This window comes from Gymnoscopelus braueri (assembly GCF_963280865.1).
Source record: "Gymnoscopelus braueri genome assembly, chromosome: 7".
NCBI lineage: Eukaryota > Metazoa > Chordata > Actinopteri > Myctophiformes > Myctophidae > Gymnoscopelus > Gymnoscopelus braueri.
In genome coordinates, this window is record NC_137608.1 from 49,290,723 (window position 1) to 49,311,150 (window position 20,428).

Sequence of the window (20,428 nt, forward strand, 5' to 3'; positions counted from 1 at the left end):
CACGCACACACGCACTTTTAGATCCAGTCCTATTTTAAAGAGTGCGTATGCGGGACTTGCGTATCCGCGCGCCTGGTGTAGCCGGTATCATTGGTGTCAATAGGCTCTATGCACAGCAGCCATATTGGAAAGAAATTGGGCCTCTTCTTACTTCCTTCACAGGTGTTACCCAATGATACTAATGAAGGCTCTGTTCCATTCTGGTCAGGGTGCTGATATTGTGCATGTTGGCTCACTAGAAACACTCTATTTTGGTTCCCAAATGGCCCCTTATGGTGGGTGTGTAACTCTGAGAGTGTACAAATGGAACCAAATGGACCTGTGAGGGTCCATTTGGTTCCATTTGTACACTGTCAGAGTTATGGGGGTCCTTGAAAATAAGAGACCACTGTCTCACACTAAATGGAACAGAGCCTTAATTAGTATTATTGGTAACACCTGTGAAGGAAGTAAGGAAGGGGCCCAAAAAACGCGCTGTACGCACCACGCATACGCTCGCTTTGACACGTCTTGTGTAGATCGGCCGTCATGTAGAACAAAGTACAACACATTTCTACTCTGGCAGCAGACAAACACGACCGTTAGCAGTTCCACGGGAGTGCGCCCGCTTGTTGCTCCGCCTCTGTCTAACTTCTTTACTTTAGCTTATGCTGTGTGCGATGATCATTAACATTATGAACATAATGACCGCAGCCTCCTCACATATAAAGTACCTGAATCAAATTAAAAACGAAAAGGTTTTATCTAGCTCTCTCTCTCTCTCTGTCTCTCTGTCTCTCTCTCTCTCGCAATGGTGCCTTTATATTTAGTATATCTCAGAATCCCGGTGTTTAGTTTTTTTCTTCTTCTTAAATTTGCAACTTCACATCCCATCTGAATTCACAACATGAAACTTAAGGATTGCAGCTTTTAAGACGACCCTAACGTTTGTGCCGTGACGCTTTCAGACATACACACACCGTTGCACTCTGAACCGCAGAGCTTGCGCTGTCATTCATTCATTCATTCATTCATCTATTCATTCATTCATTGACCCATTCATTCCCGGGAATGCATCTGTGTCATTTTAGATTTTAGCTATAACCATTATGTTATACTTTGGCTATTTAAAAATAGCAGATATACAAGCTCATAGAGCCGCTATTTTTGAAAACTCATGAAAATGTGTGCAAATCTTTGAATATATATTTTTTTGAAGCAAATATTTGTAAAATAGTTTTGTTCCAGGGACCTCCAGAAGCAAAGATTTGAGTAAAAAAAAGTCTCTTCAAAAAATATGTATATTCAAATATTTGCACAAATTTTCAAGATTTTTCAAAAAAAGTTCATGCCGTATATCTGCTTTTTTTCAACAGCCAAAGTATAACATCTGGACAAAGTTGTTACACAGATGTGTTCCCGGTCTTAATGGGTTAACACACAGAGCAGCGGGGCTGCATATCAGTGCGATGACGCCTTGTGGTTGTGTTTGTCTTTGCAGTTTGCTTGGACTCACGTGACCCTGTTGATCGTGGTGACTCAGTCCCACCTCGTCATTCAGAACCTGTTCGAAGGCATGATCTGGTAAGCAGCGCCTGTGTCTCACCTACCCTTTCGCAAGCCACGCCTAGACTGCACATGGCCAATCGTCTCTGTCGGGGTGGAAACCTCATGTGACCAAAACTGTGACTTTTCAGGATTTAAATTCAAAAAGTAGCAAAAGTAGCAGAGCTACAAGCTCGAACCGTGTCGCTTCGCGCCACGCTTAGAGCTTGTGGATCTGCTACTTTTGATGCTTTTGTGTGTATTAAGTTCTTTTTTTGGTTCTTCTTTTTTTTTACCTCAATTACACCCTAAAAAAAGAACTTTGAACATTCAGTGAATTTTCTGTGGTCTGGGGTTTTCTGAATAATTGACTCAGAGAAGTGCTGTGTTTTGCACGTGGACTTTGATGTCACAGTCCATTAATCCCGCCCACTCTCCTCCCTGCCCCTCCCCTCCCCTATCCTTCTCCTTTGGGGGGGGGGGGGGCAGAGGCGATGATTGACAGGCAAAATCCCTCAACAGCGACACCCGCAGGCAAATAGTTATTTTTTTCACTGCAGCTGAAAAGGCCTCAGAACACAGAGAGAAAAAAACGTGCCATGGATCTCTGGAGTGGATTTTTCAGTTAAAACCTTTTCATACACGTTTGAAGGACCATGATAAAGACTTTTAATGTTTTGTAAACCAGCATGTCACGAAACCTTTAAAAGATGGAGATAAGAGGTTTCGGCCCGACAGCAACGAAATGGTGCATTTAGTGGCCATGTGCACAGAAAAATGCTTTCTGATTTGAGTACTTTATCCACCACGGCACGTTCTTTTTACTTCACATGCAGCATTTAATAAACTCCTGTCTACCTGGTAACTTTAACAGCATGTTAATTCATTCCAGGTTCATTGTCCCCATCTCCATTGTGATCAGCAATGACATCTTTGCCTACCTGTTCGGCTTCTTCTTCGGAAGAACTCCGCTGATCAAGGTGAGTCAAAGTTCAGTTTTTGTTTTATAATTATCTATTTTTATTTATTATACCTTAATTTTACAAGGAAGCCCGGTCAAATATTTACCAGAGAGACAGCTGCTACTCTTAGATACCTAAGGTAGCAGCCATATTAAAACACAACACAAATCATAACGCATTAAAATACATAATGCAACCTTATATTTAAAAAAAATACATCCACAATAAAACATGAGGCCTCTCAGAGAAAAAACAATCGCATGCCTCCTTCACCACATCTTTTATGATGACCTTAAATGCATCAATGGATATAAATAATATATCTAATTGTAGATATCTTTGTAGATTATTCCATGCCCAACATTGAAAAGCAACGACTTGGAGAAGCGTAAAGTCAGAATGTCGACAGAAGAGTTTGTTGTGAGGGCTTCGTTACAAAGTGAAAGATCTTGTGTTTGTGTCCACCCTCCAGCTGTCCCCCAAGAAGACGTGGGAGGGCTTCATCGGGGGCTTCCTAGGTACGGTGGTCTTCGGTTTCCTGGTGAGTGCACTCGTTCACGCGGGCTGAATGTTTATCCCCACATACGTAGCTCCAAAATAGACCTTTTCTCACAAACTGACTGATATCCTTACAGCACATGGTAACATCCTCAACATTAACCCATTAAGACCCCCGGTCTTATCTGTGTCGTTTTAAGATTTATTTGGCTATTCAAAAAATAGCAGATATACAAGCATATAGCGTGGCCGAGTGCCACGCTATGAGCTTGTAGATCTGCTTTATTTTTTTTATCGTGAATATGTGTGTGAATCTTTGAATATATCTTGTCATGGACCCTCAAAATGTATATGTATTTGGCCGCGGACCCCACATCTCAAAATATGTTGTTCCAGGGACCTCCCCAGATTGAGTTAAAAATGTTCGCTTTAAAAAACATATATATTAAATGATTTGCACACATTTTCACGATTTAAAAAAAAAAAATAGATCTACAAGCTCATAGCGCTCACTCAGTGCCACGCTATGAGCTTGTAGATCTACTATTTCTGAATTGCCCAAAGGGAAAAAAAAATTACACTTCGTTCCCGGTCTTAATGGGTTAATAGAACTCAGAGAGTATACATACAAAACACTCTGAGTTAAAGACCGGTAAGGATCCATTTGGTTCCATTTGTACATTCTCTGAGTTAAATTAACACTGAGAACGTTATTGTGTAGCCTTAGAAAGCTATAGATTTGTTTCCTCACCATTGCCAGCGATGTTAGAAGCTAAACCTTCTGCTCAATCCCATTCTGTGTGTGATTGCTTTTTTTTGTTATTCAGTTAGCATTTTGTTACCTTCAATCAAATCACTTTTTTTTACAGGAACAGAGAGATATGTCAATGAGAACCTCTGTGCCATGTTAAACGCTAGATCGAAACAGAAAATAAGTGATCACACACAGACTCAGAGGCGACGGAAAGTTGGCTTCTTAATATTTCTGGCAGCGGGGACTAAGAAAGAATCAATACCATAAGACCAAGTACACAGTCAAATCTTTGAGTGTTAATGTAATGCTGCAATCCAGAACTTATTGAATAAAATGTTATTTTAACCAATCTGTATGGTAGAGTATGTTAATACAATATAACTAGTACATCTGTATGATAGAGTATGTTAATACAATATAACTAGTACATCTGTATGATAGAGTATGTTAATACAATATAACTAGAACATCTGTATGATAGAGTATGTTAATACAATATAACTAGTACATCTGTATGATAGAGTATGTTAATACAATATAACTAGTACATCTGTATGATAGAGTATGTTAATACAATATAACTAGTACATCTGTATGATAAGAGTATGTTAATACAATATAACTAGTACATCTGTATGATAGAGTATGTTAATACAATATAACTAGAACATCTGTATGATAGAGTATGTTAATACAATATAACTAGAACATCTGTATGATAGAGTATGTTAATACAATATAACTAGAACATCTGTATGATAGAGTATGTTAATACAATATAACTAGTACATCTGTATGATAGAGTATGTTAATACAATATAACTAGTACATCTGTATGATAAGAGTATGTTAATACAATATAACTAGAACATCTGTATGATAGAGTATGTTAATACAATATTACTAGTACATCTGTATGATAGAGTATGTTAATACAATATAACTAGTACATCTGTATGATAAGAGTATGTTAATACAATATAACTAGAACATCTGTATGATAAGAGTATGTTAATACAATATAACTAGAACATCTGTATGATAGAGTATGTTAATACAATATTACTAGTACATCTGTATGGTAGAGTATGTTAATACAATATTACTAGTACATCTGTAAGGTAGAGCATGTTAATACAATATAACTACAGTAGTACCAGTGTCAAGCAGGGGCCTTCTTATGGCTTGCTAATGGCAGCAGCTCATCCTTGTGTGTGTGTGTGTGTGTGTGTGTGTGTGTGTGTGTGTGTGTGTGTGTGTGTGTGTGTGTGTGTGTGTGTGTGTGTGTGTGTGTGTGTGTGTGTGTGTGTGTGTGTGTGTGTGTGTGTGTGTGTGTGTGTGTGTGTGTGTGTGTGTGTGTGTGTGTGTGTGTGTGTGTTTTTTCCAGCTGGCCACGCTGCTGTCGCGGTTCCAGTACTTCACGTGTCCCGTGGGCTACAACAGTGAGACCAACAGGTTCACGGTGGAGTGTGAACCCCCCGACATCTTTGTGATGCAGGAGTACACGCTCCCAGCCGTCCTCCACAACACGCTGGGCTGGGTAAGAGACATGGAGCGTTGCATGTCATGGATCAAACACCATGTACAATTCATCCTGGCAGTTGCTTCCAGATGGTAGCTTCTTCCACTGCTGATCCGTTGTTTGGAAACCCAGTGAACAGGGAGGTGAAGCAGTGGTGGAAAAAGTACTCACTCACATTTTTTTAATATCAATACTGCAATGTAGAAATACTCTGTTACAAGTAAAAGTCCGGAATTCAAAGTTTACTTGAGTAAAAGTACAAAAGTATTGGTATATCAAAATGTACTTAAAGTACTCATTATGCAGAGTGTCCCCGTCACAAGTTTTCAAATGTATACAAAATCTTTTGAAAATAGCAGATCTACAAGCTCACCATCGCGACGCATTGTGAGCTGTAAAATTATACACTGTAACCGAATTGAGTAATAATAATCATTTATTTGCATGTATGTTTTGTCTTTTGTCATGTGTAGAAGACGGTCAACCTCTTCCCCTTCCAGATCCACAGCATATTCCTGTCGTCGTTCGCCTCTCTCATTGGTCCGTTTGGTGGCTTCTTCGCTAGCGGCTTCAAGCGAGCCTTTAAAATCAAAGTCAGTACACTTCCAGTGAAAACACACACACACACACGCACGCACGCACACACACGCACACACGCACACACACACACACACACACACACACACACACAGACACACACTACAGGGCATTTTAAGCTGCTCTGGCTGTTGTGTTGACAAGCTGTTGTGTCGTCCCCTCAGGACTTTGCCAACACCATCCCGGGACACGGTGGCATCATGGACCGGTTCGACTGCCAGTACCTCATGGCCACCTTCACACACGTTTACATAGCCAGCTTCATCAGGTGAGCACCGCTGAACACACCCCTACATAGGATGGGTGCAATGGTTCACAAAATGCATGGTTCGGTTCTGTTTGATATTTTGGTGTCACGGTCCGATACCTTTTAGATTTTATTTATATTTGTAATTTACACTTTTTTTTTCTTTTAACACCTTCAGTTTCAGGTACTATGCATCCAAATCATCCTCAGAGTGACAGCGTTTTTTTACCGTGTTTTGACGATCTTTGGACAGTTGCAGAAGCAACAACGTGCACCCGGATGTAAAAAAAAGTGTCCGGGGGGTGGAGGAGGGTCCCGTCTATCCACTGGAACAACTTTCTTTTTAGAGCGATCGGCCATTTTGGAGCAATCGCCCGTTGAAAATGGCTGGTTTTCACCCAAAAAAAAGAATCAGAGCTATAAGTGTTTTTCTCCAAAACCTATCATTGGAGTGGACGGAAGTGGGATGACGAAAATGTCATCCCACATTTTTTGGGATGACGTCACATCCATTGATTCCATCTAGGAGAGTCGCGGGATCATTCCTAAGTTGCGTTTTTTTGTAAAAGACCTAGATCTATGTTTATGGCACCCGACGGTTGGATTTCAGACGACATAGATCTATGTCTTTGGCACTGAATGTGTTAACTTTGAACAATACTCAACTCCTAGGGCTGTGGTTCTCAAAGTGGGGTCCGCGGACCCCCAGGGGTCCTTGAGGGGGTTCCAGGGGGTCCCCAGCAAACTTAGTTAATATGGAATCAACATCATCTGTTTAACCACTTTAACCCTATTTACATAGGCTATTTGAAAATCTACCAAATGCTACCAAAACATTATAATTCTACATATTGTGCTAATTGTTTGGCCAGGCCGAAGGCCTTTAGAAAAATATATTACTCCTACACATTTTGTCCAGACATCATGCTCCATATAAGTGATCAAGACGGATCCGTCCGATTTTTCATATTCCATCCTGATTGGCGAATTCCGAACATTGCTGGCCCACAATAACCTACCTGACCTGGCGGAGAACTGTGCTCTGAGGAGCGCTTTTTTTCTAGTTGTTTATGAAACCCTAGCACTAGTGTATGGGGGTCTCCTTCAGTGGTGGAAAAAGTACTACAATTCTTTACTTAAGTAAAAGTACCAATACTGCAATATAGAAATACTCTGTTACAAATAAAAGTCCAGAATTTCAAATTTACTTGAGTAAAAGTACAAAAGTATTGGCATCAAAATGTACTCAAAAGTACTAAAAGTAAAAGTACTAAAATGTTTGAAAATAGCAGATCTACAAGCTCACAACGCATCGTGAGCTATTTTCAAATAGCCTCGGTATAAAATAGGGCAGAAGTGGTTAATGTATGTTTCATAATATCATAATTTATATCTGAAAAGTAACTAAAGTTTTCAAATAATTGTAGTGGAGTAAAAGTACAATATTTGCCTCTGAGATGTAGTGGAGTAGATATTAGATATTAGTAGATATATGGAGGAAATATTCAAGTACAAATACCTCAAAATTACAGTACAGTACAAAAAAAGTACAGTACTTAAGTAAATGTACTTAATTACTTTCCACCACTGGTCTCCTTTCACGCTGATTCACAAATGGCCGATTAGGACTTGGCCTAAACAACCTTTTGTGAGATTTAATTTAGCTTTAATCCATGGGTGTTTTCTCTCCACTAGGGGCCCCAACCCCAGCAAAGTCCTCCAGCAGCTGCTGGTCCTGCAGCCCGAGCAGCAGCTCAGCATCTTCCACACCCTGTACTCCCACCTGAGAGAGAGAGGGATGCTGCCCCCTGCTGGAGCACAGGCGCACTAACACTTTTAACGCTCCAACCCACAGGCCAAGGGGAGTGATGACGAACAAAGAGTGTGTGTATGATGATGATGATGATGATGATGATGATGATTGGGCTTTAAAGAGTTTGGTTTTTGTCTTCAGTGTGTGCGTGCGGCACGCGCGTGCCTGACATGCTATGATCCCCGGGTGATCTGTCATTCATTTTGATTTCCAACCAGCTCATTATTACATCGCCCTACCTACCTACCTACCTACCTACCTACCTACCTACCTACCTACCTACCTACCTACCTACCGACCGCTTGAGTTGGCTCTCCTGGCGCCTTACTTCGTAAAAGAGAAGAAAAAAAAAAAAACATTCACACAAAGGTAATCATTCGCAGACTTCATTTCTTTCCACCAGGACTTGCACAGAAACGACAACAACGCTCCACAAGCAAAACACACTCTTAAAGCACACGGTTTCTCAGACGCAGGAAACGGACTGTAAAAAAACGCAGGGGATTTCCTTTCCCCCGTTTGAAGCATATTGCACTGATTCGCAGCAGAACAGACGTGTAAACGAGATGCAAAGCCTTTTTACCAGCATAGCCCTGGGTGTAGAGCGGTGGGCGCGTCGAGCTACCTACCTACCGCTGAGACTGTCGGGGGGGGGGGGGTTGTTTTTTGGTGGTGAGGTGGGTGGAAAAACACCCCAACGGGATTTTCAAGACTCTGCTAACACAGTGGTTCTCAACCTTGGCGGAGGGGGGGGAAGAGGCGCGAGGCCTTGTCTGTTTGGAGGTTACACCAAACCATAACATACTTTTTATAGGGATTCTACTTTCAACTTGGCATACCTATTTTAGGAACGTCATTATATTGTAAAAAATAGTCTAAAAGGTTTTCTAAATGTCTCTAAAAAGTTTGAATAGCAAGTCGAATATGGGGCTAAGTATAGTACACGCGAGTGTGTGCGTGTGTGCGAGGGGTTCCCCGCTTTTGACCGATGTAAGGAAAGAAAGGTTGGGATCCTCTGTGCTAACGTAACGCAGTCTCTGATTCATGGAGAACGGTCTGTCTGTTGTAAACGATCATAACCGTTTACGGTTTAGCATAAATATGAAGCATGTATACTTAAGTCCTGCTGGCCAGTCGTAGCTGAGAATGAAACAACAACAAAAAAAAAGCCATGTTAACACATCTCTCTTCCACATAACCCTACGCTAGCTTTTAGGTTTCAATGTTATCTACAGTACAGTAGAGACGCACTATTAAAAAAAATGTAATGCTTGTCTGTAGGCATGGATACAGTAGCTTTCACTGTTGAGCTAAAGCAGAAACTAGAGTAAGAGCAGTTTATGGTGCACTGTGTTTCTCAGTTGTATTACTGTACATAAATATATCCATAATATTTAGCTGAACAAAGACCTAATATTACAAGAAGAAGAAAAAAAAAGATTTAGGCTGTGTGTCCACCAAAGCTTTTTTTTGTTTCCTTTTGAAATAGTTTTCAACGGAAGCGCTGCGTATTTACGCCGTGCCGGAAACACCCAGCAGTGCGTTTCCACACGCGAACGAACGCCAACGTTCGCGCGTGGCTTTTTTCTCTCTTTTTTTTGTTGTCTGCTTGACGAGAGCTGAAATACGTTTCAACTCGGCCGCTTGGGAGCGCTTGTAGGCGGGCGCCTTGGCGTTTTCAGCTGGGAATAAACGCTTTGTGTTGTGGACACACTGCCTTATGCGACCTATGGGGGGGGCGACGCTGCGCCTTCACCTAGCATGAACAAGCTTTAGGGATTTTGTAGCTAAAGGATTTCGACTGTTCTGTTGCTGCTGATTTGGGGGTGGGAGGGGGGGGCTTTTTCTTGAAGATTGTTGGGGGGAAAAAATGATTTTAGATTCTTATTAAAATGTTAATTGATCTTAGGGGGGGGGCGAAGATAATTTTGAAGATAGTTTGCAGGTTGATGTCAAAAACGTTACCACTGCAGTAAATTTGTTTGTATAGTCAATATATGTACTGTATAGAAATATTATACTATGATAGAGATTGGTTTTATTATATGTCAGCAATACTTTAACTTTATGCAAACGGTGATTTGAATCTATGAAGATACGGAGTGGATTTCTGTGTTGGGCTGGATTGAACTGAATTCTACAGGAAATAATGTAGCACAATAGCAATTGATTACGCTGTGCTCTGCAGCACTGTTTCTCAACGCCCACCCAGAGGTACAAATGGACCCTTACGGGTCTGCAACTCTGAGAGTGTACAACTCTGACATTTGTACACTCTCAGAGATAAATACACACTGGGGATTTTCCAGTGTACATTTGGGGTACAAATTGGGGTGCTTGAAATGAAGAAGGTTGAGAATCACTGCTCTATAGGCAGAACACATTAAGGCTGTATCCCACCAGGCCAATGGCATTGTGTCTTGTTCATTGAATCCAGTCCTTTACTGTGGTTAAAGTAGAGATCCTTCCAGAATTTAATGTTTACCAAAGCACTGTCTGATCAACACTGAATTCCTCCCATTATTATTACTATTTTTATCCAAAACGGCCCAATTCCAAACTGAGCCTCTCCTCATTCCCATTCATGCATCCTCTCTGAAGAGCCAGATTCCAATACTCTGCCTCCTCCTTCCTCCGTCCTCAGCGCGTTACAGTGAAATTGGTGACCTCCCGAAATGCGTGACCATCTTGTGGACTTCACATAACGTCAATATCCAAACGGAAATCATGGCTGTTTGACTATTCTCAAACTCAAACTTTATTTTTTAAATTTTTTTAAAGATATTTTTGGGGCTTTTTTGCCTTTAATTGATAAGTGCAGCAAAGATCGACGGGAACGGAACTCGATCGCGCGATGCGCTGTCAGGCTACATTAGAGCCTAAGTGCTCGGACTGCTGGCCGAAGCTCAAACTTAATTTATATAGCACATTTCCAACGACCAAGGTCGAACCAAAGTGCTGCACAGAGCAAAAGGAACAGGAAAATAAAACAGCATATCAAAGGTAATACAGTCAAACAGCATTAAAGGCCAGTGAGAAAAAAATGTGTCTTTATTAAGGATTTAAACCTCCAAGCAGAGCACAGTGTGTTGAGTGAGTCTGGAGCCGGCCATCGCGAAGGCTGGGGTCACCTCTTAAGTTAAACTTAGCCTCTGTTAGTAAACAAACGGCAGTGATATTTACTTTGGGACACTGACGTTACGTGAAGTCCACAAGGTGGTCACATAATTCGGCAGGGCACTGTAACACCTTGAGAACGGAGGAGGCGAGGGGGGCCGAGATTCGAGTATTGGAATTTGTCTTAAGCTCCAAGGAGACGAGAACCTGGCTGGAATTTAAGAGCCGGACAGCCGCACACGCTGCCGTCTGTCGAGTGTTTGGCCCGTGCAATGTTGTTTTTCCGTGTTCATGTTCCGGGTTCTTGTGCTGTCGGGGCAATTGTTCACCGGCAAAAAAAAATAGGACGGCATTTCCATGTCCAGGACGTTGTCATTCGTGCTTTCCTCTCAGAAGTGCACCGCGGTGCATTTCGCATTACAAACGAATGGGGCGTGGCTCTTGGGACCAGCTGTAATGTACTGTATAACGTAAGCTTTTCCCGCTGGCTAGAGAAACCTTTCGTTTCACACGTCTGTGTGTGTGTAAGAAAGAGTTGTCTGTACAACTCATTGTCTAAAAGGCTTACAGGTGCATCTTTAAATAAATAAATAAATTGTGTGGAAAAGTACATGTGCATGTAAGGACTGTGTAGGGAATATGACACAAATTAATTCAAGAAAACATTATTTTTCATATCAAATTTAAGAACATGTCTAGATAGAGGTAGACTTTTCACGAGCTATATGCTGTAATTATCAAGACAACAAATACACAAAAATATTTCTCTTTGTGTCAGGAATCTAGAATATATGAAAGTTTCACTTTTTGAATTACATTGCAGAAAGAAACGGAACTTTTCCACAATATTATTTTTTTTGTTGTAGATACGCCTGTATTCATAAAATGGGGCCACATTCATATGTGACATAACCCCATGAACCCTAGCATCCCTATTATGGGTATATCATAATAGGCAAATATTCAGCGTCAATTGCCAATCTTCAAGCTCTCAGCGATTTGCCTTGTGGCACATTGTGGAGCTTGTAGATCGGCTAAGTTCGCCGAAGAGATTTGGTGTAGAGGGGGAAAAGGAGGGGACCAAGTGTAGAGCCCTGGGGGACCCTGGTCAACAATTTTCTTTTTAGGGTTTTAAGTTGTTAAACCTACCCAGACTGACCAAAAAGCTATTCAGACAACACAAAACAAGAGGGACAGGCTTATGTGACTATCAAACCTGTTTTATGGTTGTAGTTCAAAACTAGATCTAACTTATTGTGTGGAAACTATTTTATGTGATCTAAGTTATAGCATAATATTATATACTGTCGGTACACTAGTATAGCAATGAAAGCCGATGAAAGGTGAAGCTGACAAGTGAATTGTCAGGATTTATGCACTGCAACGGTCGGGTCGCATGTCTTTTTAATTTAATTATCATTTTTTTGTATATATTTTCTTTTGAATTTGCATTATGCAGAAATGTTTTCTAATGAGAAATCTATAGCTCTTTGAGTGGAAAGGATCGAACTGTAGAAATTGTATTGAGGAACAATACTGTTAATATATGGGCAATACAAAGAGTGATGTATAAACTGCATATATTATTAATATGAAGAATTACTAGGGATATTGTTATGCCGTATACTGTATGAAGGTGAATAAATTCTTTATTTTTTTCTTTAATTGACTTGTTTGTCTTTGTCTTTACATTACATTACAGTCATTTAGCAGACGCTTTTATCCAAAGCGACTTACAATAAGTGCATTCAACATAGGTAGGGAACGAAACTACTAATCACCTGAAGTCTTAAGTGCATTTCCTGCAAAAACAAGCAACCAAGAGTATACCTAGCGCTAAGGTAAAAGTGCAATATATCAGCTACCTACTTTCTTAAACAGATGAGACAAAATAGCAAAATCAAATGAGCACGAGCTAAAACAAATAAGTGTATCGACTAAACAAGATCCAATAAAACAATACAAAAATAAGACAAGAGTTCGTACAACTAGTTAACAAGTAGGCCAGGCAAAGAGGAAGGGTAGTGTTTCTTGAAGAGGTGGGTTTTCAGCCTGCGGCGAAAGATGGGCAGTGACTCTGCTGTCCTGACATCAGTGGGAAGTTCATTGCACCACTGTGGGGCCAGAACAGAAAAAAGTCGTGACCGTGTCGATCGACCAGAAGGACCCTTGAGTGACGAGGCAATCGGTCGCCCCGAGGTGGCAGACCGAAGTGGTCGGGCAGGGGTGTAGGCATCGACCATAGCCCGGAGGTAAGAAGGAGCTGTTCCTTTCACTGCCCTATAGGCTAGCACCAGGGTTTTAAACTGAATGTGAGCCGCTACGGGGAGCCAGTGCAGAGAACGGAGAAGGATAGTTGTGTGGGAGAACTTGGGGCGGTTGAACACCAGACGAGCCGCAGCTTTCTGAACAAGCTCCAGAGGTCTGATGGCTGATGCCGGAGCACCAGCAAGGAGGGAGTTGCAGTAGTCCAGGCGGGAGATGACAAGAGCCTGGATGAGCACCTGGGCTGCCTTCTCCGTGAGGAAGGGGCAAATCCTCCTGATGTTGTAGAGGAGGAATCTGCAGGACCGTGTCACTGATGCGATGTTAGCCGAGAACGACAGTTGATCGGTCACACCCAGATTCTTCGCAGTCCGAGTTGACGTCACCACAGCATTATCAATGGTGATGGCCATGTCTCGGTGTGGACAGCCCTTCCCCGGGAGGAACATCAGCTCGGTCTTGTCCAGGTTGAGCTTCAGGTGGTTCGTCGACATCCACTCCGAGATGTCAGCCAGACAAGCAGCACTTAGGGGTGTGGCAGATAATCGAGCTAATCGATTGAATGGATTATAAAAATATATATATAGATTTAAAAAGAATGACTTGAATTTTTTATCCCACGATTTTGTAACCCTATTTTTTACACCCAGTGCCAATTGTCTACGTAATCCTGGGCACTACCTTCCCTCTGCCAACCTAGGGAGGCCAGGGCCGAGCTCATGCCTCCTTCAATGCATGAGAGCCAACTGACCTTCTTGTCACCTGACAGGGGAGAGTTTCCCTGGTTGGACGTAGCGCGTGGAAGGAACACGTTATTCCAACCAGTTCCCTTCCCCTCCATCAGGCGCCCCGGCTGGCAGTATAGTGACCAGGATTACTGCATGTTAGAACATGCAAACTCCACACAGAAAGGCCCTTTCGCCAACCCCACCTAGGGTATGGGCACTGATGACGCGGAGAGAGAACACGCCCCCAGCGCCCACAGCGTCCCCTGCGGGAATCGAACCCAGGACCTTCTAGCTGTGAGGCGACAGCACTACCGACTGCGCCACCGTGCCCCCATATATAGATCATTTAGTCAAATAATCGATTCGTAATCAATACCCATTTTGGGGATAGGTGAACTTTGACCTCTTTATTATAGATTATGAACTTCTCGTCGCTGTCGGGCAGAAACCAGCTGTTTTTTAATCAGTGCTATTGAACACCCTTTACATCTGTGTGTGTTTTTTTTTACAAATATTGAACCAATGAAAAGTATTAAAAAAGCGCTTCTGACTAAACCTCCTAACTCCAACTTTTGGAGTTGGGTGGTTTGTCCCCCATTGATTAGAACGACGACGTCAGACGGAATCTCCACGTTCATGTTCAAAAACCTCCTAACTCCACTTAAGCTGGATGTGAGAAAAGTGATGATAATATAAGGACACAATAAAGTATCTGACAATGTATAAAGTCACCATACTGACTTTGATGAGGCAGTATTGTGTTGTTCTAAAAACTTCATTTTTTTTTTCATTTCCTGAAAAGTAAATATTTTGGACTAGTTTCTGCTCGACAGCAGAGATATGTAAAATACATACATTGTTGCACAATTATCAAAATGATAAAATGCAAGAAAGCCAGCGGCTTATTTCCATTGCGGTCCTTTGTATGTGTACATTATGTGGTGAATGGTGTGATGCATGTTATGAGTGTGTGTGTGTGTGTGTGTGTGTGTGTGTGTGTGTGTGTGTGTGTGTGTGTGTGTGTGTGTGTGTGTGTGTGTGTGTGTGTGTGTGTGTGTGTGTGTGTGTGTGTGTGTGTGTGTGTGTGTGTGTGTGTAATTGCACTCAAGTCCAAGCACTCATTGGTGTAAGACTTCTGCACTTTTACTCAAGTAACATTTTGAATACAGACCCTTTACTTGTAAAGGAGTATTTCTATATTGTGGTAATGCTTACTTTGTCCACCACAGAAAAGGTGTAACTGGACAGACAACCCACATATTCTTTCTTTTTTTGTCACTTAGAATTGTATTCCTTTTTTTTTACACACATACAAACACATTACACAATTCAAACAATATTAAAAAAAAAAGACAGAACAATAAAAGAAACCCTAATCTGACAAAGACAAAAAATAATAATATATTCATAAGATTATATTCATCTGTGTGTGATAAAAGTATGCTCGTCTGTGTTCTAGAAGCATGTTGTATGTTAGTATGGATACAGGCAGGTACCTTGGTCTTCTTGTCTGGACTTGGCAGATCTTTGCGTGCGTGCGTGCGTGCGTGCGTGCGTGAGTGCGTGCGTGTGTGTGAAGCTTCTCACTGGAAACTCCCCAAACTTGTATTTCACTTCCTGATTCACTCAACAGCCAATCAGGATTATTATTTTATTAAACATCAGCAGTTACTAGAGAAAGAGACATGTTGATGACAACCTGACAGACTGACTTACATTAATATTGTGTGTGTGTGTGTGTGTGTGTGTGTGTGTGTGTGTGTGTGTGTGTGTGTGTGTGTGTGTGTGTGTGTGTGTGTGTGTGTGTGTGTGTGCGCGTGCGTGGAGGGTGAGGAGGTCAAACCATCAATAGTTAAAGCAATGTTTGAGGAAGTCATCAGTGGGTGAAGAAGAACTTTCTGTATTCTCCAAAGTCATACTGTAGCTGTTTTCAACTTGGTGTCCCTATTTATGACATTTTACTATAGGCTAAAATGTCCCAAAAAAATTCCAAAAACGTTTCACAAATTATCGGAAAAGAAACACGACTTCACAATAAAAAAACACACAGTACATGCTCACAATAGTGTCACATCGCAACAGCCAAACTGAGGGACTTGTAGCCATGGTTCACATGGCGGAATTTCTGGTTTTGGCACTTTCTCCATTTACAACCCGTACATTATAGGGTGTTTGTTCAGTAACCGTGTTAAATAGCTCTATATTGTGATAGTAATCATTGTTATGGAGTATTTATTCAGTAACAGTGTTATATAGCTCTATATTGTGATAGTAATCATTACTATAGAGTGTTTGTTCAGTAACAGTGTTAAATAGCTCTATATTGTGATAGTAATCATTACTATAGAGTGTTTGTTCAGTAACAGTGTTAAATAGCTCTATATTGTGATAGTAATCATTACTATAGAGTGTTTGTTCAGTAACAGTGTTAAATAGCTCTATATTGTGAATGGGCTCTCTCTCTTGATTGGCTGAAATTGGCAACCCACCCAGTGAAATGTAAGAGAACATGAGCCACAATTATGTTTTCTCATTCCTTTATTGATATTGTGACATTCCATTCAAACCAAGCAAATTAAAGCCAAAATCTAACATCTGAACTTCAAACCATTCATGATCAGGGGCCCAGATCCCAGGGGGGAAGGAACGGATAGAAACACAACAGTGGAGCTGAAAAACGGAAAGATAAATAATCACCTCAGACCACCCTAGAGGATTTAGGTCCACACATCACCTCAGACCACCCTAGAGGATTTAGGTCCACACATCACCTCAGACCACCCTAGAGGGTTTAGGTCCACACATCACCTCAGACCACCCTAGAGGGTTTAGGTCCACACATCACCTCAGACCACCCTAGAGGACAAGGTCCACCCATCACCTCAGACCACCCTAGAGGACCAGGTCCACCCATCACCTCAGACCACCCTAGGGGATCAGGTCCACCCATCACAGGGAAATAGTGATGTCATGATGATCGTAACACATTAATTATCACACATTATAAATGATTACATAATAATAAATGACTTATGGTCAATTATAAAATAATAAAACCTTTTTCACAAACATGGTTGACTGACTTCCATTCAGATGGATATTAATATTATATGTTATGAAGAACTCTGATTGTGTGTGTGATCATTTATTTAATGTTTCAATATAGTGTAGAACTGAAATATTTTGTTTGTGTTTTCTGACGACAGAAACTATACAAAGTAATTTGATGAACCGCCCACACTAATTGGGACTCCCTCTTCCTTTGGTGTGTCGCCCAGGTGGCGCCTAAACCCTGACCTTTAACCTCACATAAACTATGTCTATAAACCTAACTTTAACCCTAACCTTAACCTCACCTCAAAACCAAGTCGACCTGGGAGAAACACCGGGAAAAGACAGTAATTATCGTTAGCCTTAGCTAGCCAATTAGCATTTTTAATTGTTTAAAGGACAAATTATTGAAAAAGGTTGATGATGTCATCATTGTGCTGCTGTTATGAGTATTTAAGAGCTGAATGGACACACATGTATTTCCTCCTCTCTCCACCGGGGGGCAGCGATGACTCTGCTTCTCTGAAAACACACCCAGGTGTTCTGTGAAAAGACAATAAACCATTAAGAATCAGAATGTATTAACTGTGTGAACATGTTAACACTTTAGAATAACCTTCCCTTATAATAGTAAATGAATCATTCCCAAATTATTAGTTAATGTGTTATTCATAACTTGTTAAATGTGTGTTAATAGTTAAAGATTTAATGATTTAAAACTATGCTATAAATGGTTAATAGATCATAAACAACTTATTTGTAAGGTTAGGGCGAGGGTTAGGTTCATAGACATAGTTCATGTGAGGTTAAAGGTCAGGGTTTAGGGTTAAGGTTACGTTTATAGACATAGTTTATGTGAGGTTAAAGGTCAGGGTCTAGGCGCCATCTGGGTGACACACCAAAGTAAGAGGGAGTCCCAATTAGTGTGGTCGGTTCATCAGACTGATGAAAACACCCCCCCCCCCTCATCTGACCACATTGTCATCAGTGTTGTCTGATACAACAAATCATTTGATTATTACATTTGATTATTAGATTCATTATTATAAGCAATTAAGCAGAAAACACATGATAATGTGAATTCACGTGGCCGGCGATGGTTTACCAGGCTAGTTGTTTCACTTCTTACACAAGCCTGTTGTTTTGTGTATGTTTTCTAGTTTTATACACTTTTATACATAAACAAAAAAAAAGTTCAGTAAAAAGAAAGAGGAAGTGAACCTGGGTGTGTGGGAGGAGTCTAAAGATTCTCATTGGTTGTCGGCACCAGAATACGACCTGATAGAAGAAGAAGAGAGACAGTTAAAACACACACACAAATAAATCCTATGTACTGTATTGTGTGTATTTCTCCATAAAATGCATAAATATACACACAACACAACACAACAACACAACATTAGGGTTCAGTCATCAGAACTAATGTGAACATTTGACTCTTATTTAGGACTAAATGTAACACTGATGTATTAAAGCTAAATGTGACAACATAGAATACACTTTGACCTCTAACTAGGTCGTCTAAACTGGTCTAAACCAGTTAAGGTTCTAAACCAATATAAACCAGTTTAGGTTGTGGCTTTACATGTTTGTTTGCATTTTGTGAGTGTTCCACATGTCATGTGATCCTCTGTTGATCTGACCTAATTTCTTCCACTGGTAGTATAATAATTAATGAAACATGTTAATTAAACATGTTAATCATCTTGTTTCTTCCACTGGTAGTGTATTTATTAATCAAACATGTTAATTAAACATGTTAATTAAACATGCTAATCACCTCGTTTCTTCCACTGGAAGTAGATGAATCCAGACAGGAACAAGACCAGACCCAGAACCAGACCTGATGCTCCCATGGCCACCTTGTTCTTCACTGACTCTGACATGGAGTCATCTGACAATACAAATATCATATCATATCATATCATATCATATCATATCATATCATATCATAGTATATTATTACAGTAGATTAAAACACCTTGTTCTTCACAGACTCTGACATAGAGTCATCTGACAATAAGCTACAACAACCAAACACAACAAACAATAAACAGACGACACAGTCATTGTGAGTCTGTTCAGTAATAATGAGTTCAACCCTATTGGTCCAGTCCTTGAGGAGTTTGTCACCAGATGTGACATGTCCTTCTTAGAGCTAAATACATCCAAAACAAAGGATATGATGATAGATTTTAGAAGACATGAATCAACCTTTTACTATGATGATTATAAACCAGGCTGTGGAATGTGCAGAAAGTATCTTGGGACAGAGTCATAGACTCAGAACTGTGAGGCAATTTGTAAAAAAGAACATCAGCGCTTGTTCTGTCTTAGAAAACTGTCTTGTTTTCACATTGATGAAACAATGATGACTATTTGATCTGCTTTTATCAAATCAATCTGGTCTTTTATCTGTTTTTATCAAATCAATCTGGTCTTTAGTCTACTTTTATCAAATCAATAAGCTCATAGCGCGACACCGAGTGCCACGCTATGAGCTTGTAGATCTGCTATTTTTTAAAAGTCTTGAACATTTGTGCAAATGTTTGAATATAATTTATATATTGTATTTTTTAAACAACATTTTTAACTCAAACGTTTTCTTCTGGAAAAACATATTTTGATGGGGATCAGCGGCCAAAAACATATCAATTTGGGGGTCCTTGACAAGAAAAAGTTTGAGCACCACTGATATATTTTCTTCAGAAAAATTAAGACATATGTTGAGAGACATTTGACAGTTACAAATGTTTGCTTTGAAAATATATTCAAAGATTTGCACAAAATTATGTTCAAAATAGCAGATATAAGCTTGATATGAGCTTGATATGAGCTTTTATATCTGCTATTTTGACAGTAGATTACACTAGATCACAGTAACTGACCCCAGTCCATCTTGATAGGCGCGGTCAGGCTGGGATGTTCCACCATGCATGTGATCTTCTCTCCTGATCTGTAACACAAACACACACACACACACACACACACACACACACACACACACACACACACACACACACACACACACACACACACACACACACACACACACACACACACACACACACACACACACACACACACACACACACACACACACACTGGTATTACCAGTAGAGGTGTCTATTAGTTGTGTATTTCTATGTATAGGTGTCTGTTAGGTGTGTACCTGGGTGTGTACTCCAGGTAGGAGTGGTACTGGTAGTACCAGTCTCCATCAGACAGCTCATCAGTAGAGGAGAGACCAGAGGTCAAAGGTTCTTGACCTATCCACCAGGTCACCAGGATCACTTTAGGATAGAAGTCGTAGCTGCTGCACCTCAGCATGTGAGTGTGTTCACCACGAC

At 40.7% G+C, this 20,428-nt stretch overlaps 2 protein-coding genes across 2 annotated transcripts in view; one reads left to right on the forward strand and one right to left on the reverse strand.

Moving 5' to 3' along the window:
• cds1 (CDP-diacylglycerol synthase (phosphatidate cytidylyltransferase) 1) overlaps positions 1-9,222 on the forward strand; it is a 44,550-nt gene extending 35,328 nt beyond the window's left edge. The window contains exons 7-13 of the mRNA XM_080434109.1: positions 1,481-1,563; positions 2,417-2,504; positions 2,959-3,027; positions 5,126-5,278; positions 5,734-5,853; positions 6,022-6,125; positions 7,800-9,222. Of these exons, the coding sequence (XP_080290235.1) occupies positions 1,481-1,563; positions 2,417-2,504; positions 2,959-3,027; positions 5,126-5,278; positions 5,734-5,853; positions 6,022-6,125; positions 7,800-7,935 (753 nt within the window). The 3' untranslated portion in view covers positions 7,936-9,222. The remainder of the gene's footprint in view (positions 1-1,480; positions 1,564-2,416; positions 2,505-2,958; positions 3,028-5,125; positions 5,279-5,733; positions 5,854-6,021; positions 6,126-7,799) is intronic.
• A 7,325-nt stretch (positions 9,223-16,547) lies between these two features.
• LOC308089367 (H-2 class II histocompatibility antigen, E-S beta chain-like) overlaps positions 16,548-20,428 on the reverse strand; it is a 13,958-nt gene continuing 10,077 nt past the window's right edge. Inside the window, exons 5-9 of the mRNA XM_080434049.1 lie at positions 20,251-20,428; positions 19,967-20,034; positions 18,859-18,972; positions 18,300-18,356; positions 16,548-17,621 (exon numbers count right to left, since the gene is read on the reverse strand). The exon at positions 20,251-20,428 is cut by the window's right edge and continues 42 nt beyond it. Of these exons, the coding sequence (XP_080290175.1) occupies positions 18,319-18,356; positions 18,859-18,972; positions 19,967-20,034; positions 20,251-20,428 (398 nt within the window). The 3' untranslated portion in view covers positions 16,548-17,621; positions 18,300-18,318. The remainder of the gene's footprint in view (positions 17,622-18,299; positions 18,357-18,858; positions 18,973-19,966; positions 20,035-20,250) is intronic.